This window comes from Lonchura striata, chromosome 15 (assembly GCF_050655825.1).
Source record: "Lonchura striata isolate lonStrDom1 chromosome 15, ASM5065582v1, whole genome shotgun sequence".
In the NCBI taxonomy this organism is placed as follows: Eukaryota; Metazoa; Chordata; class Aves; order Passeriformes; family Estrildidae; genus Lonchura; species Lonchura striata.
In genome coordinates, this window is record NC_140717.1 from 2,797,200 (window position 1) to 2,818,689 (window position 21,490).

Here is a 21,490-nt window from a genome sequence, read left to right on the forward strand (position 1 = left end):
CTGAGGTCTACCAGCTACTGTGACTACAGGCAAGTGAATGAACTGGGGTCTGGTTCCACCCTGCTCAGGCAGGGCCAGCCAGCACCAGAAGTCCAGGACCACGTCCTGGAATATCTCCAAGGATGGAGACTGAAAAATGTCCCTGAGAAACCTGGGCCAGGATTTGGTCACCCTCACAGGGAAAAAAGTATTTCTGATGTGCAGAGGGACCCTCTAGCATTCCAGTTTGTGCCCCTGGTGTCTTGTCCTGCCACTGGGCACCACTGGGAAGAGACAGGCTCTGACCTCTTTGCAGCTTGCCTTTATATGTTTGTATACACTGATGAGAACGCCCTGAGGCTGATCAGCTCTGGGATGGACAGCACACACCAGCGCTGGGGCCATCCTCCCCAAGGACAGGACTTCGCATTTTCCTGGTTGAATGTCAGGATAGGTTTCTGGTCGCTCATTTCTCCAGCCTGCAGGTCCCTCTGGAGGGATCTGTGACTGCCTGGTTTGTCAGCTGCTCCTCCCAGTTTGGTGTCACCTGTCACTTGCAGACACAATGTCCTCTGCAATTTGCACATTGCAAATTTGCACACCCACCCAATATTCTGCTCCCTATACAACTGCCATTGCTGCCTTTTCACAGATCGTGAGCACCACTTAAAGGTACAGAATCCCCCCAACTGTTTTCAAAGAACGACCAGAAGAAAGCTCCAAATGCGCAGATAAAGCATCTTGCAGAAAAGTCTTAATATTTACTGATTCTTACCTGTCTTGCTCAGGATCAGGGTTCATGGAGCACACCCAGTTGTCAGGGTAATTTTTCTCCACTGAGCTCAGCTGGAATGGGAGAGTCCGCCACTTCAGACAGACATCTGTCACACAGACACTTTGCAAGTCAGAAATACACAGCCTGAGACAAATAAGTTTTCCCATAGCCCGTGTTTTCCCATAGCCCATTTAAGCACCACACCGAAGTGTATCCAACAACAGTAAGACTAGTGGCCAAAAAAAAAAAAAAGTGAGACAGTAACAGAATATATTGCCAATTATTTCTTCATGCTCACAAAACACTTGAATGAAACCCTCAAAGACAACCCTAACAAGAATGGCTGGCTTTAACCAACACCAGAGCACCTCACACTCCTGCTGCAACTGTGACATATACAAACTGAATTAAACAGCCAGTCCAGACATCACAGCTCAGCCCAGCAGTCAGGCTGTCCTGTAATGATACCAAAGTAACACAAATCACAGACATATCCACTTAAAAAATATTCTATTAAATTTTTGATGAATCAGGAACACAAATTTGTCTTCCTGAGTATTGCTAGCCTACCAGGAAACCATCAGCTTCAAAAAATAAAGTTCTGCCAAGAAAATCCAAACGTCCTTAGATCAGGCTCTGGAAGGATATCAATAAGGGAAGACAAGAAGGAGAGCAAACCCCCTCCTCCTTCAGAAGAACCTTGAAAAGACTGAGACAACCATCAAGGCAGAAGAGCCTAACAAATAATTCCACAAGAATGGCCCTCACATTCCTTCCTACAACCACATCCTCAAGTCCCAGGGAGAAAATAAAGGAGTTTAGTGTCCCTCTACCAGGTGACAAAGTGATGGTGTGGAGCTTCCCATTACTCTAACAAGAGCTTAGCCAGAGCTGTTTAGAGGTGTACGGAAGAGAACTTGCATTAAATTCCAAGGTAATTGTAAAGGTTTCCCTCTGTGCTGTCATAGTGCAGGCCAGTGCATCAGGGTACAAATTACTTGGCCACTTCTCATTGCCTGTGAGGATGTTTCAGATCTTATTCTGGTGCTGGGATGGGTGCCTTTGGTAAGTTCCAGTTTGTATGACATTTTGAAGCCTGCTCTCAACACTGTTACTGTCTGGCACCTGAAGATAGGTTAGTAAACTGAGCATGAAAGGAGCCTTACACCAGGATGTCACAGAATATCACTGAGTGCAGACAAAGGCAAACTGCAGAGGAGACAGGCCCTAGGAAAGGATAATGATAGTCTATCCCAAATCTGTCCCCATCTGCAGCCAGGAGTGTCCCTCCCCTTCCCCAGAGAGAAGCAGCCAGATCAGACGCACCACACTGAATTGTGGTAGGGATCTCCATGGCTCTCCTACGCTTGTAGCGCAGATCACTAGACGGAGGCTGGTTCCAGTTTGCTGATAAATAACCAAATTCATCCCAGAACTTGATGATACCTCTCTGGGCTGGAAAACAAACCACATCCTGCTCAATACAGAGCTTTTATCACAAAATCACCATCTGCACTCTTGGCTGTCATGCAGACACCCAAATTTCTCCTTCCAGACCCTGGTAATTGTGAAGCTTCATTACCTATTGCAATATCCTTCCAATACTGAGCCAAATGCTCTCCCATGGCCTTCAGCAAATGTCGATACTCCTTGGCATCAGCAAAGTCTTGTTTATTATGGGTTGGCTCCAGAACCAAATAGGGCACATCCACCACTCCTACCACTCCTCCACATGCCCTGGAAGAGGGATACAGAGTGACACAGAGGGACACAGATTAAACTGACAGGCTGGAAACCTGAAGTGTCATGCAAAATGTAGGATGGGCTCAAATATTTGTACTTGCTGTCAAGATCTATTTTGCCTGTCTCTAGAATGAGGCACTAGTACTAGCAGCACTTATCAGCACCAAATGCCAAGCACCCCATACTGCTGCAGGGATGACTACAATTTGTGTAAAGAACTCTTTATCAAGAAACCAGCGAAATAGTAGGCAGTACTAAATATAATTTATTTGACAGAATACAAACTGAAGGATGAAAAAATGAGCAGGCCTCAGACTCACAAAGAATGGTTAATGCAAAACATGGTTATTGTACAGCCTAAGTCAGATACAGAAATGTGCCAAGCTTAAGCAAAAAGATTACAGAAAAATCTGCAGAACTCACATGCCGCCCTCCAGCTGTGGGCCCGCCTTCTCATACATCTTGATCAGCCGACTGCAGTTGTAAATGAACATGCCATCCAGGTTGCGTTGCTCAATGTTCACCCCAAAGATAAAATTCAGCTCCTTGGGTTCCTTCAGTGCCCTGCAGGGGACAAAGCAGAGCCTCTAGGGATGCTGAAAATAAAGCATACTATTTTCTACTGTTAAGAGAGAGGATATGGAAATCCAGCACTCTTGAGCATTAAATTAATCTGGTAAACTGCTACTTCTGAAAAATACAAAACATTTGCTGAAAGAGCATTACAACCGAATATGAACAAAATACAAAAACTTTGCAATACAGATACTAATTTAGGCTGGACAGATAATTTTTCATTTGTTCTCCTTCAGAACAGATTCTGGTTTTTACTTCTGATGTTTTTATTCAGTGAATTAGTTTTATGAGAGCACTGCTGCATCCAGACTGGTCCTTTCCCATGCTATTTTGGTTTGTATTTTCCAGCTATATATCCCTTTCTAGATAAAGCATGAAAATTCAGATTTCAATACAAAACTACAGTCTTGATATTCTGATTCTAGAAAGTTTTCCTAATTCCAAATTTCACAATGCTGCTCCTTAAGTTCAAAAGCTGGAGGATACAACATACAGTACAAGCAGAGCATTTTTTATTGGAATGTCAGGATATCAATTTGCATGATTTCTCCCTTATCTATGCATCAGATGACTCCAACAAAAGTTGGACTTGAGTATGTTTGTGAACCCATAGAGATTTCTCAATCTGAATCTCTGGTTACCAGGAATTTTATCTCCATGACAGCCAAAACCCGTGAGATTTTTATCACTTTGTGCTATAAATCAATCAAAATCCCTGTGTCTCACAAACAAGCCCTGCCCTTCAACATACTAAATTCATCAGGTTCCACAGCTTCTCTGATACCTGTGAGAACCCCGGCCTTGCTCTGGGGTCTCATATGGTGGTGAAATTCCTCCTCCAACCTGTGCTTCCAAAGAAAAACTCCACAGGCTTTAGCTGTTCGGTCTCAAGGCAGTTTATTGCTAGTTATCTAACAGATTATGTTCTTGGACTGCGGTTATTTGATCAGCGGCCTGGGTAGAGGCACACACACACCCTGACATCCTCTCTATCTGCTGTCTTCTTCGTCTCTCCCCCCGCCCAGGGCTGCTGCTATCTTTTATATGATATATTACGTATTACATGTTTACAATTATTCCCCAATACCTACTACCTACGTTGCCAAGTGTTTTTCTACTCTAAACCAATCTGTGAGTGCCAACATCACCAAGAACATGGAGGTAAGGAAAAAGAAGGAGGAAGAACAGGATCAGCCCACTTTCCTCCATCTTAGAACTTCTGACCCCCATGTACAAAGTGAAAAGCCCCCTGTACAATACTAAAAAAATTTCCCCTCTACTTTGTAACTACTTTTACTATACTATCTAACCTTTTGTGACTACTTGTTCCACCTCCAAAGTTGGCAATTCATTCCATGGCTCAAACTCAAAATCACAGCTGTTTCCAGCTCTTTGCCAGGGTCTAGAATGCCTCTGACCAAGGCCTGGAACCTCTAAAAATGTTTGAGAGACATTTTGAGTTCCCACAGATACCCTTGCTGAGTATTTTTCATAAGAATGATCCTCAGCCTCAGGATGAAGGTATCCTCAAATGTGAGGTCCAAACCAGTAACTACTGCAAGGCAGAGCCTATACCACGGTCCTGCCCACCCCTCTCAGTTTTGACCTGCTTTATATTCCCCACCTGCCCCCATAAGTCCTTTGCAGTAATGTACTTTATCTTAATGAGAAATCTGACTTCTGCTTAAATGGTTAGCTGAAGATAGTGGAATTCTTTAAAATGTTCTGTTGACTATCTACTAATATCAAATATTAGGAAGACCTGAGCCATGCGTGCATGAACCCTACACAATGATCACCTGCAAATATGAGATCTGAATCTATCTTAATAGTGAAACTTTGCAAAATAAATCCCATAAATAAATAAAATTCATATTAGTTTTTTCTTTAAGGCCATCTTTCCTCACACAGATGCAATGGTACCCTGTGACACAACTTCATTTAAAACAGTTGACTGTAATACATTCGTAGGAAAACATCTGAAATAGCAGCTTTTAGTAATTTTAAATCTAAACCTTTGCCAAGAGGGGTTTTGAACACTGCCAATTGCTGGGCTGAAATGTGACCATTTGGTCTCAGCTCACTGAGGTAGAAAACTGTGATTCAAGAACATGAGCAAGTGTGGCAAAACACCCATGTCAGGGATTAATTTTTTTTTCCTAACTTCTGGAAAAGAATGTAGAGCCTTACACTTCAAGTAACAGCATGTACTCACCTACAAAACAAAAAGGACAAGGACATATCCTCATTTTCATCAGAGAGGATAGGAAGTAAAATTATCATCTAAACCATAGAAAATGATGTGGTGGGTCAAAAGCCAGGGATTTAATTACTAGGAATTTAGTACCTGTCCTATTGTCTGGAATCAGATCCAACCTGATCTTACACAGCTTTTGGAAACCAGAAAGCACTTCTTTCATTGATGCACCCAGCATCAGGGAAACAGCAGAAAAACTGTCCTAGGACATCCTCTGTAACTCAAGAATTTTCCAAAAGACAACAGGGATTGGTTAGTACAGAAGCTATCCTATTATACACATCTTTCAGGATTTTTTTCAGTTTTCTGAATGAAATACAATTCTGTGGAAAAGCATGAACCTCTGAACTGCTGCTGATCACTAGTGATGAATGCAGGGACACACAGCAAGCCATGTACATGCCCAGAGCATTTTTTTGCTGGTCAGCTCAGTAACAGGAAGTATTTTGCCCATGGGCAGGAAGGGGAGAAGACTATTCACAAAATTTTTCATTGCACGCTAATGTCACCAAACCCAAGAATTAAAGAACAAAGGTGTAGATAGAAAAATATGTGGAAGCTGAAGGAAGGAGGTTCTCTCACAAGCTTCTGTATCATTCAGATCCTAGCTCTACCACTTTTAAATTAAAGCTGTATTTATTTATTTCTTTTCAGCATCTTAAGATGCATTAGATCTATCTCTGGCAACAAGTCTGGGATAGCTCTGACCTAGGACGCCATGTAAATGGGCATGCACACACATAGGTGGGAATGGAGATATTCTGTATCCAAATCCCCAGCTTCCTCAAACTCAGCATTTGTTTTAAGAGCATTTGTTCCTGGTTTTCACTTCATTTGAGAAACACAAAACAAACATATATGAAGAGTGAAGTATTCCTGTGAGTACATCAAAAACCAAAGTTAACTGCCACCAGAGCTAAGCTAGAAGAGTGCCTTGGGATTTCACAGCACTGACTACAACAAAACTCAGCCTGTTCTTAGAAAGCATCCCTAAAATTCCTAAAGCTGTTTCATTGTAACTTGCGAACATTTGTTCATCAGCCTGAATCTTATCTGCAGATGAAAAAGCAAGACTGAAAAAAACTGATGTGAAAACCAGGTAAGCATTTAGAGAAAAAAAACCCAGTCCAGAGATCTACGTCTTCCAGCAGGCAACAGGGGAATACCAGAGGTAACCAGAATAGTGTCCCAGCTGCTCAGTTTAAAGCCTGTCGTGGTTTGACATGGAAGAGAATTTTGTCGGAAAGAAGACGGTCAAGTCAGTCAGTGATTGGGGTTGGATATTGGCATTTGGGCTGACCAATTGAAGGTGGACACGCCTCTGAGAACACAGAGGGGTTAAAAGCCAGAGCTCTCAGGGGAACTCTCTCTCTTTGGCTCCGGTCAGGGTGCAGTGCAGACTCTCCCCTGCCCGGACCCTGGCTGGGTGAAGGAGGGGAAGTCCTGTGGCCTGACTGAGGTAAGGCTGAAGGGTGGAGGGAAATCCGGGATGTCTGCATTCCCCCCCAGAGAGGGAGAGAGGGAGAGAGGGAGAGAGAGAGAGAGAGTGAGAGAGAGAGAGAGAGAGAAGGTCTGTCAGCAATACACTTCAGGGAAGGAGAAGGGGGGGGGCGTGTCAAAGGAAGGCGCCCAGCTGTGGGAGCTAGAGTGGACTTTTAACCCCTTCTTGCATAATGAAAGCTTTGTGAAATATTACTCCTCTTTGATTTGAAAGAGAAGAAGAGAGACAGAAGAAGGAGAAATTCTAGGTGGGAGGAGATGATGGAGTAGCTTTTGGCTGGACTTTTTCTTGTTAACCATAGACTGAACCAATTTTCTCCTCCTGTGGGATTCCTTAAAATCAGAGGGTTTTGAACTCATTGCAAAAGGCAGGCCTCAGAGACAGCAGGATGGTGATTAGAGCTAAGCAGTAGCTATTAGAGTTGTCAACAGAAAAATTATACAAGTAGAAAGAAAGGACAAATAGAACAGTGTATTAACGCTTGGATAGAACAACTTCCTAAGTTGCAGAAAAGTATCTCTGGTGAGATATTAGGAAGGTCTAAGCTTAATAATGGAGCTCTGTGCATTATATCCTGAGGCTTACAAGCAAGTACTGTATTTGAAATAAGCAAGCATTGTTTTAACCAAAGGTACATATGCTTATAGTGGTTGGATAGAACTACTGTCAATATGCTTTTGCTTTTTGTGATTGGTCAAAAAGTTTATAAAGTAAGTTGTAACATTAAGTTCTTGGTCTGTTGCCTGGATGTGAGGTGCTGGCATCTTCCCATTGTCATAATCATGTAATGAGACTGATGCTAAAAAATAAACAGCTCGAGATGCATTCCACAGCAGTCCTGTCCCCTTCGTGATTTGTACATAGCCCCCAGCTGGCGATACCTCCAAGAGAGACTGCATTTTAGGGGGATGTCTGGTGAGCCAAAAGACCTGTTTCAGTGACTACCAACACCGGAGTGGAGTGAACAAAGAATTGAGGAGGGCGTGGTGATGCCTTCTGTCTTCAGAAAGAAGATGATCTCTGTTCTTGAGACCCATGAGAGGAAGAAAATGGGGGGGGTGGGACAGGACTGTGGTCCCAAAAATGAGAAACTGAACTATTGTTTTTCTTTGGTCCTTGGCAAAGCATCCTTGAAAAGAAAACCCCACCCTATGAGCAGTCTGTCCATCCATGCATTGGTGGTGAGAGCACTGTGCATGAAAAAGAGGTAGCCCCATGCCAAAGATTTTCTCTGGGCGGTGCTATGTGTGACATGGAAACACAAGAAGTGGCAGTTGTGTTTCTTGGGGGGTCTATAGCACAGGAGAGATTCCTCTCTCCCTTGATGGACTGTGTATTGATTATCTGAAGCACTCCCTGATTGGGGGTCCAAGTTGTGTCTCACTGCGGTTTTGGAATTGGGGGGAGGGAGGAGGAATGTTTTAGAAGGTTTTCATTTTTTTGGATTTTGTTTTTTTCCTTTCTTTTCCCTTTTATAGTAGTAGTAGTTTAATAAAGTTTCTCCTTTGTTATTAAGCTTGGGTCTGCTCTGCTCTGTTCCTGATCGTATTTCACAGCAAATTATTTGGGGGGTTGTATTTTCATGGGGGTGCTGGCACTGTGCCAGTGTCAAACCATGATAAAGCTCAAGCATATAAGATGCCCATGGATATTTACCCTTTGAGCTGAACTGAAAACATGCAAAACTGGAGAAAACAGCCTAGGTACCCCGGAGTTTGGAAGGCCCTGCACTCACCGCTGCTTTGCATCCTGAATCCTTTTCTTGACGTCAGCCTCCCGCCGCATAGTGATAGCTGAATTCTGGACCTGACGCAATGTCACCTGCAAACAGGCATTGCATAGTCAAGCTGGGAAATTCATAAAATTCACTCAATTTATGATTTTCTGCTTTTTCAGGAAGAACTGAGAAATGTTTTAAATGTAAACAAGTCACAACTGGTAGACAGTGACAGTGTGACTCCACATGTTGGGCAAACTTATGCTAAGTTGTTTAAGGATCTACACAGTTGCTTGGAGGAAAATGTCTACATGTAAAAAAAGGATTACAGAAATTGAAAACAGTGGCAATGGAGCACAAGAAAACATCCAGGGCACTTGGATACTATTGTTTCTGCGACATACCAATAGGAAGCTCAGTGATTTTAAACTGGTGTTACTTGCTGACCTTCCTGGTGTCCCTGCCAGCCCTCCTCTCAACTCCTGGAACCAGGGCTCAGCCTTGCCCCTCTCAAAGCCAAAGTCCTACTGGAAGGAAGCAAAGAGGCTCTCCCCAAAAGCCCCTGCCCAAATGCCACAGAGACAGCTGCATAGCCACTTCCACAGAGGCTGTCAGCAAACAGCACCTGGAATCTGGAGGTCACCGTCCCACGCAGGATATATTGGGGATGTAGGCAGGGGAATGTTAACACACTTCTCACTTGGGCTGCACACCACGTGAAGATGGTGAAATACATAAAGTGGTGATGAAGCCGTGGAGATGCCTAAATGTTGCTGGAAGTTCACTGCTGACTGGAGCCACCACCTGCTTAACTAGCATGCTGCCATGGGGTGCTGCATCACTCCACCACCAGTGCTACGAATATCCCTTGGTGCCCAAAACATGACATGCTGCCAAAAGCACAAGGCTCACCCTGGACTCCCGTGTGAGATCCCCTCCGAGGCGTAGCTCGAGGGCACGGGCTTTGCTCTCCGCTTCACGAGCCTTCTCTTCCGCTGAAACATACAGGGACAAGGATGCTGTCAGCCATTTGGTACAGACAGACATTGTCAGGCATTCACCCAAAGACAGCAATTCCAGAGAGCCTTTGCTGCACTGATGTGTACAAGGGTACAAAGGGGACACAAAAATGTACAAAAATCAAGCCTTACCTGAGACGGTGGTCCGACCGACATGGCATCTTAAACATGCTCAGAGGTCACAGTCAAAACTGGCACAATAGCAGGGATAAACTATGCAAAAGCACTTTTGAAGGAAGGATCTGTGAGGAAGTCAGCAAGGAACTGGAAAGTCTAAGGATGCTTGTGGCCCTACCTACTCTGCTTGGTAATGTGATTCAGAGAAAGGTTCTCACAAAACCAAGACTAAGTTCAGGCTTAAAAAGGAGTTCCAGAGAGGTAATTTTCTTGCAAAGACTAAGGGAAAGGACTACTCTCAGAAACGCTTTTATCTCTGATAATTGCTAAATTTTGCCTGGAAAAAAGACAATTCTGTGCTACACATTACATAGGACCCAGCATTTGGAAAACCTACCCTGCATGTGATCCTTGTATGCAAGAAACAACATAAAAGGAACTCCCCTTTTTGCCTCTCTCCTAGACAAACAGGAATGCTGATGAGAGGCACATACCACCTTAAGATTCATTCAATAAACCTCATTTTCTGCAAGGAGAATGGACTGAGAACAGTCTTGAGTAAGAAGAAATTGGGGGTGCTGATGGATGAGAGCTGGACCTGTCCCAGCTGTTTGCACTGGCCCCCAGAAACTTCACATGCCCTGGGCTGATCCCACAGCATGCACAGCAGGGGAGGGGGAGATGCTGCCCCTGTACCCCGCCCAGGTGAGACCCCACCTGCAGCGCAGCCTCTAGCCCTGGGGCCCAGCACAGAAAGGCTGTGGAGCTGCTGGAGAGTGTCTAGAGGAGGCCATGGAGATGCTCCAAGGGTTGGAGCAGACAGGATGTGAGAGCTGGGGTGCTTAGCCTGGAGAAGGCTTCAGATGAACTTTAAGATCCCTTCCAATAGAAGCCATCCTGTGATTCTGTCATTCGGCAATACAGTGGGTGTGTGCAGAGGGATGGCATAGCTCACACTAAAGCAAACAATGCCTGCACTCCCACACATGGGGGTGCAGCAGCCTGATTACAGCACACACAGAAGCCATCTCCTCCCTGCTCTCCTCACAGGGAGATAAACTGTGGCTGTGAGACACTCCAAACAAGGAAACACACCAGTGGAGGAGCGACCTTGCCTACAGTTCACATAGGACAAGGTAAGCAAGAAGATGACAGACTAGGGATTACTGGTATCTCTCCAAAAGGCAGCACTTGGATGCCAGTCAGACAGAATCTGGAGTTCTGTAGCCAGTCAGTTTACTTAGACAACTACAACACAAATCCCTTTTCCTTTCTACGCATTGTCCCATTGGAGTTTTGTTCACCTCATTCCCAGAGCAGCATTGTCTGGGATTCACAGCTGCTTACCAAGGACTGTGCTGTGTGATTAGCCATCATCAAGAGACAGTCTGGCTAAATCAAGCCAACAGGAGGCTGGAGGCTGCTTAAAGCATTTGGTCCACTTCAATCAGAGCTTGTAGGGAAGTTGCCGGTGGGCTAAACACACTTGTGGCTAGTGGAAAGAGCACAGTGGGAACCCAGAAGGGCAGGTAACCCAGGTCAAACATGCTCCACTAATGCAGTGACAACTGAGACAGCTGACAGGTACTGATACAGTCACAGGGGTGAGGCCCCGAGGCGTAAAGGTGCATGTCCTATGCAGGACAGTGAGCACACAGCAGCTGGAACCCATATACACATTCTCCCAGGGGACAACAGGCATGGTGTACCCATGGCACTGCCAAGCACGTCACTGGACACACCAAAATAATCTGAAAGAATATTATTAGATAATATTATCTAAATTATTATTATCTGATAATATAATAATTATCTGAATTATTCAGATAATTAGCACAGAGCTGTTAGCTTTTAGTACTTGATATCTGCATAACTCCTCACCTCTTCCATTTGTTTGCCTTCCCAACTTTGGAAGGGGATTTCCAGAAGCGAGGCAATGGCAATGCCAAGGTGCCTCAGTGCAGTACTCAGTCTCGGTTCAGAAGAACACAGAAAGCAAGTGATGGTCTTTCACAGCCACCTTGCCCAGGAATGGTACTTTTCTCCTAGGTCTACTCACTCACTTAGGAATACGGATACTACAGCTTATTGCATGAGGAAAGAAGTTAAGTTTCTGGGGGCTTTTCCTCATCTTAAATATATGCATGTCTCCACTCCTGAACCATATCTCTTTTTAGATATGCCAAAGCCATGCCACCAACTGCCACCATGTCACATCTTCCCCATCCAGCTATTTTTTTGTAATCCTGTTTTGATTCCACAAGCTCATAAACTATATCCAGAGACTCAGCAATCTCTCAGTGTGACTGATTCCAACACATTCCTTGTAGGCAGGTATCTCTGGCATTCTGGAACTGCTGTTTGCTCAGCTGAGACCCACCATTTGTCACAATGTACTCCTGAGTTTAAAAGAGCAAACTGCAAATCATTCCTGGGTGATGATCCCTCTGGAGTACTGCAAACCATGAAGAATTAATAATTTCTACCAGCAGGAGAACAAAAAAGCTTGATGCTACAGATTAAATGTATTTTCCTACAAGTGAAGTAATGGGACATAGGCCCCTGAGGATAATGCCCCGAGCATGTTTTAGTCCTGGAGGCTCCATGTGTGCTGCAATCTTGCAGTGACAGTCTGAGGTCAGCTGGGAGTTTTTACCATAGTGTCCTAAGCCCTTTGCTCAACACCTTCTTTCTCCCAGTGTTGAGGATTTTTTGCAGGACAATGGACACATTCAGCAGATGCACAATCCAGCCTTCTGGTAACAAAGAAACTAGTTCAAGAAACTGGGGTCAGTGAATCCTTGATGACAGGAAAAAAGAAGAAGAGTCAGAGGAGTCAGCAAAAGTTGTCAGCAAAGTTCAAAACAGTAAAAAAGAGAACCTGGGATGGGCAGACGACCAAAGCAGAACACGTGAAGAATCAGGTGATCCAATCAGCATTTAATTTTAGACACATAACAGGATTAACCAATCATGTCTCAGCTAGAGACATGTGAACAGCAGAATTTATTATAAATACAGGCTTCTGTACAATAAAATTGGTTTCACTTGATCATATTGATCATGGCGTGATGTCCCATTTGTGATCCTCTGCACCGCACCCCAGAGGCACCAGGCCCATTCAGTGATCCCTGCACTGTCTGAAGCACTGGGTTGGTTTGGTGGTTCCTGTACACCAAAAGCACTGGGGCAGTTCATAGAATCACAGAATCAATTAGGTTGGAAAACACCTCTGAGATCATGGAGTCCAACCTGTGACCAACACCACCATGTCAACTGGACCACAGCACTAAGTGTCACATCCAGTCCTTCCTTAAACACCTCCAGGGATGGTGACTCCACCACCATTCCAATATCTAATGATCCCTTCTGTGAAGAAATTAATCCTAATGTCCAACGTAAACCTCTCCTGGTGCACTTTCAGACTATGTCTTCTCATCCTGTGACTATTTGCCTGGGAGCAGAGACCTGCCCCCACCTGGCTACAGCCTCCTTTCAGGTAGTTTTACATGCCTCCTTCTCTCTAAGCTAAACCACCCCAGCTCTCCTCATAGGACATGCACTCCAGACCTTTCACCAGCTCTGTTGCCCTTCTCTGGACTCACTCTTAACACCTCAATATCCTTCTTGAAATGAGGGGCCCAGAACTGGACACAGTACTTGAGTTGTTTCCTCAGCAGTGCTGAGCACCAGGTGGAGGGGAAGAATCACTTCCCTGGTCCTACTGGCCACACTATTTCTAGCACAGGCCAGGATGTCATTGGCCTCCTTGGCCCCCTGGGCACAAATCCCCAGGTTCAGTGATCCTTACACACCCAAAAGCATCAGGCTCGTTTGGTGATGGAAATGTGTGACATTTTAGTGTCAATGGGATCTGTTCTCAGCACTGGGACAACAATGGACACCATTTTTCAGTGCCATATACTAAACTTCACTTTTAAGTGCCATGAAAGCCTCATAGACTGCTTCAGGGAAGAAGTTTCTCTAAATCCTGCTCTTTGCATCTTCTTGAAAAGCAATGGGAGTGTGTGCTCAAGACCTGCCCTGGCTATAGGACTCAATGTAAAAATAAATTCACCTATGAGGATTGAGCCACACAATAAAATCTGCTTAAGCTTCATCTTACCGAGTCTATTTTGCCAGGCTGTACTTCCTAAAGGAGGAACAGGGAACATGGTAATTCACACCATTTCACTCTGCTGCTTTTCTTTGGGGCAGGGTCACAGTCACACTGCCCTCTGTGATGCTGTACAGGCTGAATGCGGCACCATGCCTTGTGTATATGACCTGCAGCCACATGCGAACATGCCTAAAGCAGCTCTGACACAGGGACAGAGGACACATGCCTCCAAGTGATTTATGTAACCTACCAGAAGATACAGGTCACATATAAATCACTTACAACTTCCAAGATTCTTCCTTCACTACAGTATTTTTGCATCAACGGTTAGGGAGGGACACTGATTTTTGTGTTAAATTTTTGGAGACTTAAGGCAGTTGTAATACAGTTTAATGGTGTATTTATATGCTTGTGTGATTTCTATATGCTGAATATCCAATTACAACAAACTGAGCTTTCCCTGAGGATTAAAAGACTTAACAGGAAAGGAAGATTAGATGAGCAAAAGGTATGCCTGGAAGAGTTAGAACCAAGCAAACCAGGGCTCCCTTGTACACCCAGACTAATCCCTTTACATAAGTGACAGAATAAAAATCTACTTTTTTAACTGCCTTAACAGGAAAGGTGCAGAACGAAAACACAACCAAAAGCTCATAATATCTTAAGGTGAGAGAAGAACTGCAGGATGACAGGGCTCAGCCAGGCTTCTGCTGGAGTGGGGGCAAACTACTGGGACTCCAAGGGTTATCCTGTACATCCGCTACTCAGATTAAATGGTCTCTGGGAACAATGTACATTCCTTCCATTGCATGAATGTAAGTCTGTGTCGTCTGTAGTTGCTGCAATAATTCCGTTCCTGAGCAATTCCAGTGATCCCAGAGGCAGGCAACCCCAGGTCACACCAAGGGTTTAGTCCTCCCCCTAGCAACAGATGAATGCATACCCTGACGACTCACCTATCCTTGCCATGTGCTCTGCTTTCTTCACCTCTTGCTCTGCACGGGTCTTGAAGCGGTTTGAAGTGTATTTGTACATCCTATGATGATCAAAATATATTAATCGGCAAACTCAGCAGTAAGGTCAAACCAAAATTTCATCACTACATGAGAGAACAAGGTCCCCACATACTACTCTACTACTCCCAATAGATTCAATAAGTCGAAGAGGTTTACATAGCATGAACTGGACATTTTTGGATGAAGCTAAACAAAATCTTTTTAAGTCAGAGATGTTTTAGTAGTAGCTCCAACCACAATATCCAGTGGGCATGAAATATATCCATATTCTTGTAGCAAACCTCAAGACTTAGAGAAATGTCTTCAGAAGGAAAAAGGAAGAGTGAATATATATGGAAAGTTTCTCAAAATCCTCCCACCACAGCTAAATAATCTTTCATGTGAACAGCTGTCCATGGGTGCAGTCTGATAGGTCCATCTCACACAGGGCTATCTCAAAGCAAAACAACAATTTGATCAGAACTTCAAGTTTCAGCACACTTCTGTGTGTTTCGTATCTGACTCACAACCTTGTAAATTGTGCTGGAGATGAAGCAGCTTGTTTCACCTTCCTTGTGTGCTAACATGCCAAATACAGATCCAAATTCACTGACTGCTGAAGAGCGAGAGATTGGTGTTTGTGAGGCAGAAGATCATGAATGTGCATCACCTCCAAGCACGTCACAAGGAAAGATGACACCTAGGACAAGCAGAGCCTGCAGGAACTCAGATCACCTTAAGACACAAGGTTTTGGATATACGAAGAGGAAAATCCCATCCCAAATGGATAGGATTAATTTTTCCAGTATTTAGGTAAAGCAAGAGCCACTAGAAATGCTGTTCTTATATAGAGGCAAAAACACATAGGGATGTAACACTTGACTGACCAATGGATTGGAATCATGCTTAGATCCTAATGAGAGACAAAATTCCCTCCAAATGGCAGATAAACTGTCAGGATTTGTGAGAAATAACCTTGTACTTATGAAAAGTTTTAGTTAGGTTTGTTTCTCTGGGTGAACACACATGGATGTTGGTGCTGACATCAGACATAGTCTCACCAACAGGAATCCCTTGCTCCCAAACCTAGAAAATTATTACCACAAGCACAGTTCCCGGAAATACATTTTGCTAAACTCTGCTATTTGTAAGGATTTCTTCCCTGGGGAAAAAGCAAGCAGGTGCTAAGACTTCCAGAAATAATGGTGATTTCATCATGTCAGGAGCTAAAGAGTCAGGATTTTGGTGGCGTCATCTCTAACCTATGTAAGGTTGATGAAAGCTATCTGGGGCCAAAAGACAATACACACTGAAAGCCAGGCTGCTTTCAATATGTTGGCATAACTACATTACTTCACCCACATCTGCCTGACTTCAAAGGGGAAAATAAAAACACTGAGAAGCAGAGTTAAGCTGAATTATCCCCCCCATGCCCAGCTCAGCAGGCAAGGGCAGCACTTGGGGGGGGACCATAGATTCAGCACTCCTTTGCTGTAGAGAGCACTGTAAGCAACTCTGGGGTGTCCCAGATGATGGCACTGTGAACCATCACAAGCTTCATGCTTCATTTCTACTGCCTTGGAGTGTCCTCACAGAGGCACAGGCCTTGCATGTGGCCTGGCTATTTCTACCTGCACAGCCCATATTGCTAAACAAGATCCAACAGATACCGGGGAAGAGATGGAAGCAATCCTTCAGGAGACACAGGCCACTCCCAGGGAAGCAGGGAATGTAGTAACACAACAGCAGAGGCTGGTGAAGGATCCCCACAAAACCAGCCAGCCCCTACCATAAGGACGTTATCAGCTCCAGAAAGGTGAGGAGAAGCCTCTCCCACAGAAACATGGATGGTGATGAACAGAAAACAAATATCCTGCTCAGGAAATGCACTGTTATTCCTGAAAAACAGTGCTAGGGCTGCAAAACCTTTTTTTCAGTAAGGGCACTTACATACCCTAAATCCACAGTTGATTTCCATTCATTGTCCACTAACACCAACACTGGAACCTGCAGACAAGCCACTGTACAGGCTTTTCCTTCAGAGATAAGGGCAACCTGACTGACAGCAGGAGGGAGCCCCCTCTGAAAGAGCCCTTCAGATGTCCCAGACAACCGGGCTGTAAGGCAGCAGCACCTCCACTGTCTGCTCCCCATCCCTTTGCTTGACCAGGAAGGTTCAACATTTACCTGGCCCAGGCTAATGGGCCAGAAACACAGCCATCTTAAAGAACTGAGCATTGTCAGCTGACTCCATGGAGGTCCCTTCCCCTGTGCACTCACAAGCAAAACAGCACTGGCACAAATGCAAGGGATTAACCCAGTATTAACCTGCGGAGTACTCAACGCCTAGTAGATAAATGGGGATGGTGAGCTCTGACTTCAGCTCTAAAGGGAAAGCGAGGGTTTAAGTGACCCTTTTCAGCAGGTTCAGGGAGAAAAATGTAGAACAACCCCACACCTATGGCAGTAAAAGCAAAATAACCACTTTTAGAATGGACTGATTTACTGATTTTCCCTTTGGAAAGAGCCACCCAAGGCAGATTTGAGCTCTCCTGAGGAAAAAGAGTTTCCTCAACCTGCCCAGAGGACAGCGTGGCATCTACCCCAAGAGCTGTTCTGGCTCTCAGAACCCACAGTGAAGGCTTTGATGGCTTGTCCTGATGGCCACACAGCTTCTGGAGCCCAAAGCTGGCATCGAGAAGCCCAGCCAAAAGGGAGCAGTCTGGACACTTGTCACCCTACTCTACAAAATTACTACTATTTGATTCAAATAAATTATGCCAGGATATCTAGAATGCAGACTGTGTGCTCCCAAAGAGAGTCTGCCTCAAGCAGACTGAAATACAGGTTTCCCTTTCCCCTCCCATACCAGTAACCTTTTCCAGTCTCTGTTCAGCCAACTGACAGCACACTCAACTCACTGTCACATTTTTTGTTAAAGAAGATTTAAAAGGAATATAGGGAAAGCTTTTTCTCAATTCTCTATTCAAACCTGGATTACCTACATATAAAAGCAACTGTTTCAAAGAGCTCAGTCTAGTTTCTTTTTGGAAATAAACCTAACACCCACCATATGTATTTCCTTCTTCCGCTCAAAAACAACAACACAGTTACCCAACAGTTTTGTGTGAATATGGCATTTCATACAACCAGGATCTCAATTTCTTTGTTTGCTCTGAAAGGGAGCCAAGTTGCACCAATGACTCATGCAATTTTCAAAGGCATTAGATTTTCCACTATGTATCTCTCTTCCCATAATGTCAACATCCCATGCCATTCTCTTATGGTCCGATTCTGTGGCACTAGGGTTAGAAATGGAATTATGCAGGATACACCTGGAGAGCAAAACACTACATCTTTTCTCTAACTCCAAATGGTCCCACACACCTGCAACACTAACCTTGGCTTGTAGAGGCAGCATGAGAGTCGTTTGGTTTGTACTTTGTGTCCATTGATGAAGATCCTCATCCTGGGATCAATATAAAGCACAGCAGCATAGGCACGGAAGGAGCGGCGCTCTGGCTTGCTGCAAGAGAGCCATGTATTTCAGAAAATGCCCAAGAGATACCCTGAGCAAAACAGACAGGTGAAAGGTCTTTCTGTTTTAATTATCATGAAGCTACATTAAGTAAAGCTTTTCTTTAATTCTTCTCCTACTTACGTCTTCTCCAGACTCTTTGTTGAGCTGTACATCATAACTACTGTTACAAGACACTGATACTCATGTTACTGCAGCCTGAAGAGGGAGTTTGAATACATCTGGATAATAATGGCCAAAGGTATAAACGGGACTATTTAAGACTAAAAGTGTGCTCACCTATCAGAGCATTTCCACCCTTCAGTGAGTTAGCAGTACACTGCCAAAGAATCTGCATTACTCACTGACACACACGGTACCACAACATCAGAAAGAAGAGGCAGTGATCAGTGGCAATCATGCCTGCCTTAAAAACAGGCATTAAAGATGCTGAGATCCCTTGGACGACCCCAAGAATTTGCTCAGTGACATCACTCTAATAAATAGACAGAGCTGCTTTACAGAGTCCGAAACTTCCTATGGAAAATTCAAGCACTGCAGGGAAGAAGCACGTAATCTCATCAAAAAGGTAAAGCTTGCTAGGTGTGCCCATGGAGCTCTGAGACCTAATCAAGCATTTGGCCCATTTCAGCTCAGTTTTTTTGTTTTCAGGCTACAAGTGATCAACTCTGCAAACACTCAGCTCTCTCTAAACACGGGCCTGTGCTCTTCCAGCTGCCCTCTGAGCACATTCTTCTTGCCCCTCTGCAGGGAGAAGTGCTCCCTGCTCCCTGACAGATGTGATAATACACCCCACCTGCCTTCCATACCATCCACCCATAGAAGCTGACCTGAACAGCAATTTGGGAGTAGCACTGACTCACAACCAGCTCTCATTCTGATGAAAACATTGTTGGTAGGTGTAGAAAATGAAACATGAAGCTTAGGGCTCCTTTTTTTATGATGCCTACAGGACACTGAGTCTTCTGCTTTGGCTAAGCTAAGATCAGCCAGTGCAGGCATTTACCCCAAACACAGCCACAACACCCAGGGGCTGATGCATACATGAACCCCAAACTGCTTAAGAACAAACTACAGATCTTTTAAATTCTCTAATTCACTACAAAAAGAGAATTTAAAAAAAAAACCCATGTACACAGTATATAACAAGCCCTACACCAAATTTGATCAGGGCCCGTTACACTAGTCACACTTACGTTCCCTCTGGGGGTGTTTCTGCCATCTGAATATCTTGAGGGTCAGAAGTCACATCCAGCTCTGGCTCTCCATTATCCATTAGTTTGAGGTTAAAGATGATCACCAGGGTGCCTGAGCAAGTAACAAGTCAACCAGGTGAATCCCAACAAAACCCCAAATACCTCACTTGTGACCTGCACCATCCACATGTACCTTTCTCGCCATGTATCTTACTGAACTGGTCCATCACTTCCCGTTCTGATTTGAAAGGGGAATACTTGTAAATGAGCTCCGTCTCGATAGCAAATTTCTCCATGTTGTCAGTCACAGGTTCACAGCTCCATGTATTCCAGGTGGGTAGAGGAACGATGACCTGTAAACCCCATTGTATTGAGAGTGACTCAGGCTCTCCCACTGCAGTCAGCCCCTCCTGCAGGTCATGGTCCAGTGACTTACTCCTTCTGACAGCCCCCTAAGTCATCATGAGAGCTCTTTCCAGCTCATTCAGTAGTTTGCATGTCTGTCAAATGCTCAGAGACCCTCTTTGCTAGCCTCTGAGTTGCCTTCTTAAAATATGTCTCAGAGTGAACCATTCCCAAGTCATGTGTATGGTACTGGCTACTCACACTCAATGGCTTTTTTCCCCTTCCCATGTAGCAACTTTCACAAAACTAAAAAAATCCCACTCTGGCTTAATTCTTCTCTTGAACTCAGATATCCTTCACTCATATTAATCCTGATGTCAGTCTTTGATTTTTTAAAGGACGCTAGCAAGGTGGTTTCTGCCATTTAGAGTAACAATATAGATAGAATTATAAACTGCAGCTGCACATCAAGGACACAAATCTCATTCCAGAACTGTGGTCAATCCAAAAACGTAGGCAGAGCTGCTGTGGGAATTAGACTTACTTTACTCTTCCCAACCTGCTTCAGTCATAGGCTGGCTACCAGCATGCACTACCCCTCCCCAGCTTCTCTGCACAGGTCCCTTCAATCCTTCCCTCATACTAGAAGATGCTTTCTGAGATACCACCCCAGTACAAATTTAAATTAGCAACCTTGCCTTGAACAACAATGCCTGTGTTAGCTATTAAAATATACAAGTTTTTCATAGGTAGAACTACACTGACTTTTTATTAAAAATCAAAAATATGTGTAAGAAGACACACCTGCAGTTAATGACCTGTGGGTAGCAACTTTGAACACCTTTAATTCTCTACACAAAATCAAATCAGAGCAGTAAAATTAAATATTTCTCAAACTCAAATTTCATGGGAAAAGGAAATGCAAGATGTCTGGGCATGTCCTGAACTTAGCATAAGCACATCTTTAAGTGACTGAAACAAGCCCTTCAAACTTGCTTCCTCTAGAGAGATTTCTCAATTAGAATTAAAACCAAAAGGAAAAAAAAATGTTGACTTTGCAGAAGCTCTACAGCATAATGCCAAAAGAAAACCATACACTGATCCCATCAGAGTCAGAACCAGCCCTGACAGACTTTTCTGTGAGAGCTGGGCAAATTCAGATGAGGCAGCATTCACTATATTAGTTCATTACAAGAAGTACATGCAAACCTCGTCGATGCCTTCTTCCTCATGGAATGTCCGTGATAAGAGGAGGCAAGTCATGGTGCTATCTTTCTTTGTGAACAGGATAAAATCCTTCCCAATCCGCATGGAACCCCTGTAGACAGAGATCAAACTGTGTGTTACACCTGATGTACCACACTGCTCAGAATGCAGGCCACATTACTGAGCTTTCTTCCCATTATGTTCAGTTCTGAGATGCCAAAACCAGAATTAGGCAGAAGGGCTGAAACAGCAACTACCATTTTTCTCTAAACATCTCATTCCTTTTAGAAGGCATATCAATCTGGGCATTTTCACAATGTTTCAAAACATTTAACACCAGTCACAATGAAAAGGTGCACACCATTGTAGACTCATGCTATGTAGAAAATTTAAACAAAAATATAAA

At 44.1% G+C, this 21,490-nt stretch overlaps 1 protein-coding gene across 11 annotated transcripts in view; it reads right to left on the reverse strand.

Moving 5' to 3' along the window:
- Positions 1-21,490, reverse strand: part of MORC2 (MORC family CW-type zinc finger 2) — a 51,717-nt gene that overhangs the window by 11,524 nt on the left and 18,703 nt on the right. For all 11 annotated transcript variants that reach the window (XR_014958622.1, XR_014958621.1, XM_085592821.1 and 8 more), the window contains 11 exons: positions 21,088-21,196; positions 19,727-19,886; positions 19,534-19,645; positions 18,200-18,325; positions 14,761-14,840; positions 9,461-9,543; positions 8,567-8,652; positions 2,921-3,061; positions 2,337-2,491; positions 2,081-2,209; positions 755-860 (listed from right to left, as the gene is read on the reverse strand). Coding sequence is in view for 9 of the 11 variants with exons in the window: in XM_085592821.1 (XP_085448947.1) it covers positions 755-860; positions 2,081-2,209; positions 2,337-2,491; positions 2,921-3,061; positions 8,567-8,652; positions 9,461-9,543; positions 14,761-14,840; positions 18,200-18,325; positions 19,534-19,645; positions 19,727-19,886; positions 21,088-21,196 (1,287 nt within the window). In the remaining 2 variants the exon portion in view is untranslated. The remainder of the gene's footprint in view (positions 1-754; positions 861-2,080; positions 2,210-2,336; positions 2,492-2,920; positions 3,062-8,566; positions 8,653-9,460; positions 9,544-14,760; positions 14,841-18,199; positions 18,326-19,533; positions 19,646-19,726; positions 19,887-21,087; positions 21,197-21,490) is intronic.